The following is a 2,116-nucleotide window of genomic DNA, read 5'->3' as shown; positions in this document are numbered from 1 at the left end:
GGCGCGGCCGGGCCACGGGCCGGGCGGGTGGGCGGATAGCACGGAGGGGCGAGGCCCGGCTGCAGGGGCCGCTCGGCCCAGAAGGAGCCCGCGCCCCGCTCAGCCTTGCAGCCCCGCGCCCTGAGCATCTCCCGGGAGGAACGGAGACAAAGGAGGATTCATGTCCAAAGGTAGGGCGGCTGGTCGGGCTACCCGCGCCCGCCGGGAGGAGGCTGCGGCCCCGAAAAATCCCGGCTGGAGGTGCCACCTGGGGGAGGGTTGCTGCGCCGAGGAGCCCACGCACGGTGACATATGCACGGATACAACGCGCACACGGTGGCACACACCCCAAGATATGCAAGCTCTGAGAAATGCACCCACGGGAACGTGAGGAGATAGAGACCCACGGACGCACAAGCGGGGACCCATGTGCACAGAAAGCCCCACACTGGAGCGCACCAAGATCCGCGCCCACATGCCCACCACGCACAGGTATCAGGGCCACCTACCACCAGATAAGAGACCTGTGCGCTGACACATAGACCCCTTCCCCCACACACAGACAGGCACCAGCTGGTGGTCTCCAAGGGAACTCGTTGGCCTCCAGAGGACTGGGATGGGGGGAGGGGGTGTCCCAGGGCCTTTTGCTCCTGACAGTGGGAAAGGACCAAGATATCTTTTGTGATTCTTCTTCTGAGAGCAGGGCCTGGGGCTGGGGTTGCCTGGAATTGCCTCTGCCGGTGGGGCTGGAAGGCTGCTAGGGTCTGGGGAAGATCTGCAGCTCAGGAATGAAGGAAGAGCCTCCCCACCCCCCACCCCACTAAGCCAAGGAAGCAAGTGCTATTCTGGAAAGGTCTCCTTCCCCTGCTGCCACCTTCCCAACTGAGGGGCGGGTGTCCCTGGGTGGGACAAAGACAAAGCCATTCATTTTCCTGTTAAAGGAAGCACCAGAGTCCTTGCTTGGCATGGGGATGGGGGTGCTGTTTCTGTGGGGGACTCAGCCAGAGGGAAGAGTCAGGTGGACAATGCCTCTCCCTGGAGCACTGGTAGTGCAGGTGGCTCCTGGCAGGGGGCCTGCAGACAGATCCCCTCTCTCCAGGGCCCTAGGAGAGCTGAGAGCCTAGGAGGGACCCCAAGGACTGTTTGGGCAGGATGGCATACTTGAGCTACATCCTGCTGTGATCCCATCCTGAGCTCTTCCCCACCTTTGAGGAGCCCCCTCCAATCCTTGTTGTGGGGGAGGGGCAGGTCTCTTAACAGCGTCTACCCCCTTGACTGTGGTCTGCACCAGAGCTGTTTGCTGGCTGGGGGTCAGCTGTTCTGCCAGGGGAGCAGTCTCTGAGGGAGGAGAAAGGTGATGGTCTGAAGGGACACCTGCTTCTCAGCGAGGCATTCATTCATTCATTCATTCATTCTTCATTCATTCATTGCCAAGTGCCTGTGTTATGCTAGGTATATGGGGGCCCAGAGATCAATATGACATGGCCTCTGCCCTGAAGAAGGGTGACAACTAGCACATGTTCAGTGCCAGGTAATTTATGTCCATGCTTTTGTTTAACCTTCGCAGCAACCAGGCAAGGTAGGTACCATCCTCATTTTCCTGAGGAGAACACTGAGGCTCACAGACGTCACCCAGCCAGGAGTCAAGCCCTGAGCCAGATGCCCATTGCGGGTTGGCAGGTAGGACCAGAGAGGCTGTAGGAGCAGATGATGGAGCTACAGAATTCAACTCCAGAGCGGCATTTGTCCTGTGCCCTGGAGGTCTTTGTATCCTTGGCAGGCACCCTCACCAGCCAGTGAGCCCTTGTGGGCAATGACCTTGTCTGGGGTCCAAAAGCGTCCTTGACATTTAATCTAGGGTTTGGCTAGAGTAGGCTCCCATTCGACAGCATATGAAGAGACTTGGAAGGGATGGAGTGAAAGAATGAGCGAATGAATGAATGAATGAATGATACAAGTACCAAGGTGTTCAGGGGGCCGTGGTAGCACAGAGGAGGGGCATCACCAGATGGGAAAGCAGATGGCGAGAGGAGAGCCGGGGCTCCAGTGCACAAGTGTCTTCCAGCAAAGGCTGTGACCCAGCGACCCGCTGTAGGCTGCATTTCTGTGGTGGTGGGTGGTGGTCGTTAGCCTGTAA

General features: G+C 58.7%; 1 protein-coding gene across 3 annotated transcripts in view; it reads left to right on the top strand.

Annotated features, from left to right (window-relative positions):
• The first annotated feature begins 7 nt into the window (after positions 1-7).
• Positions 8-2,116, top strand: part of SEPT3 (septin 3) — an 18,220-nt gene continuing 16,111 nt past the window's right edge. The window contains exon 1 of one of the 3 annotated variants that reach the window (XM_011369018.2): positions 8-170. In XM_011369018.2, the coding sequence (XP_011367320.1) occupies positions 161-170 (10 nt within the window). In that variant the 5' untranslated portion in view covers positions 8-160. The remainder of the gene's footprint in view (positions 171-2,116) is intronic. The other 2 variants (XM_011369017.2, XM_023535910.1) reach the window with 2 other exon arrangements.

The sequence above is a fragment of the Pteropus vampyrus genome, unplaced genomic scaffold (assembly GCF_000151845.1).
Source record: "Pteropus vampyrus isolate Shadow unplaced genomic scaffold, Pvam_2.0 Scaffold145, whole genome shotgun sequence".
Classification (NCBI taxonomy): domain Eukaryota; kingdom Metazoa; phylum Chordata; class Mammalia; order Chiroptera; family Pteropodidae; genus Pteropus; species Pteropus vampyrus.
The sequence above is the reverse complement of the archived record's forward strand: the minus strand, read 5'-3'. Positions and strand labels throughout refer to the sequence as shown.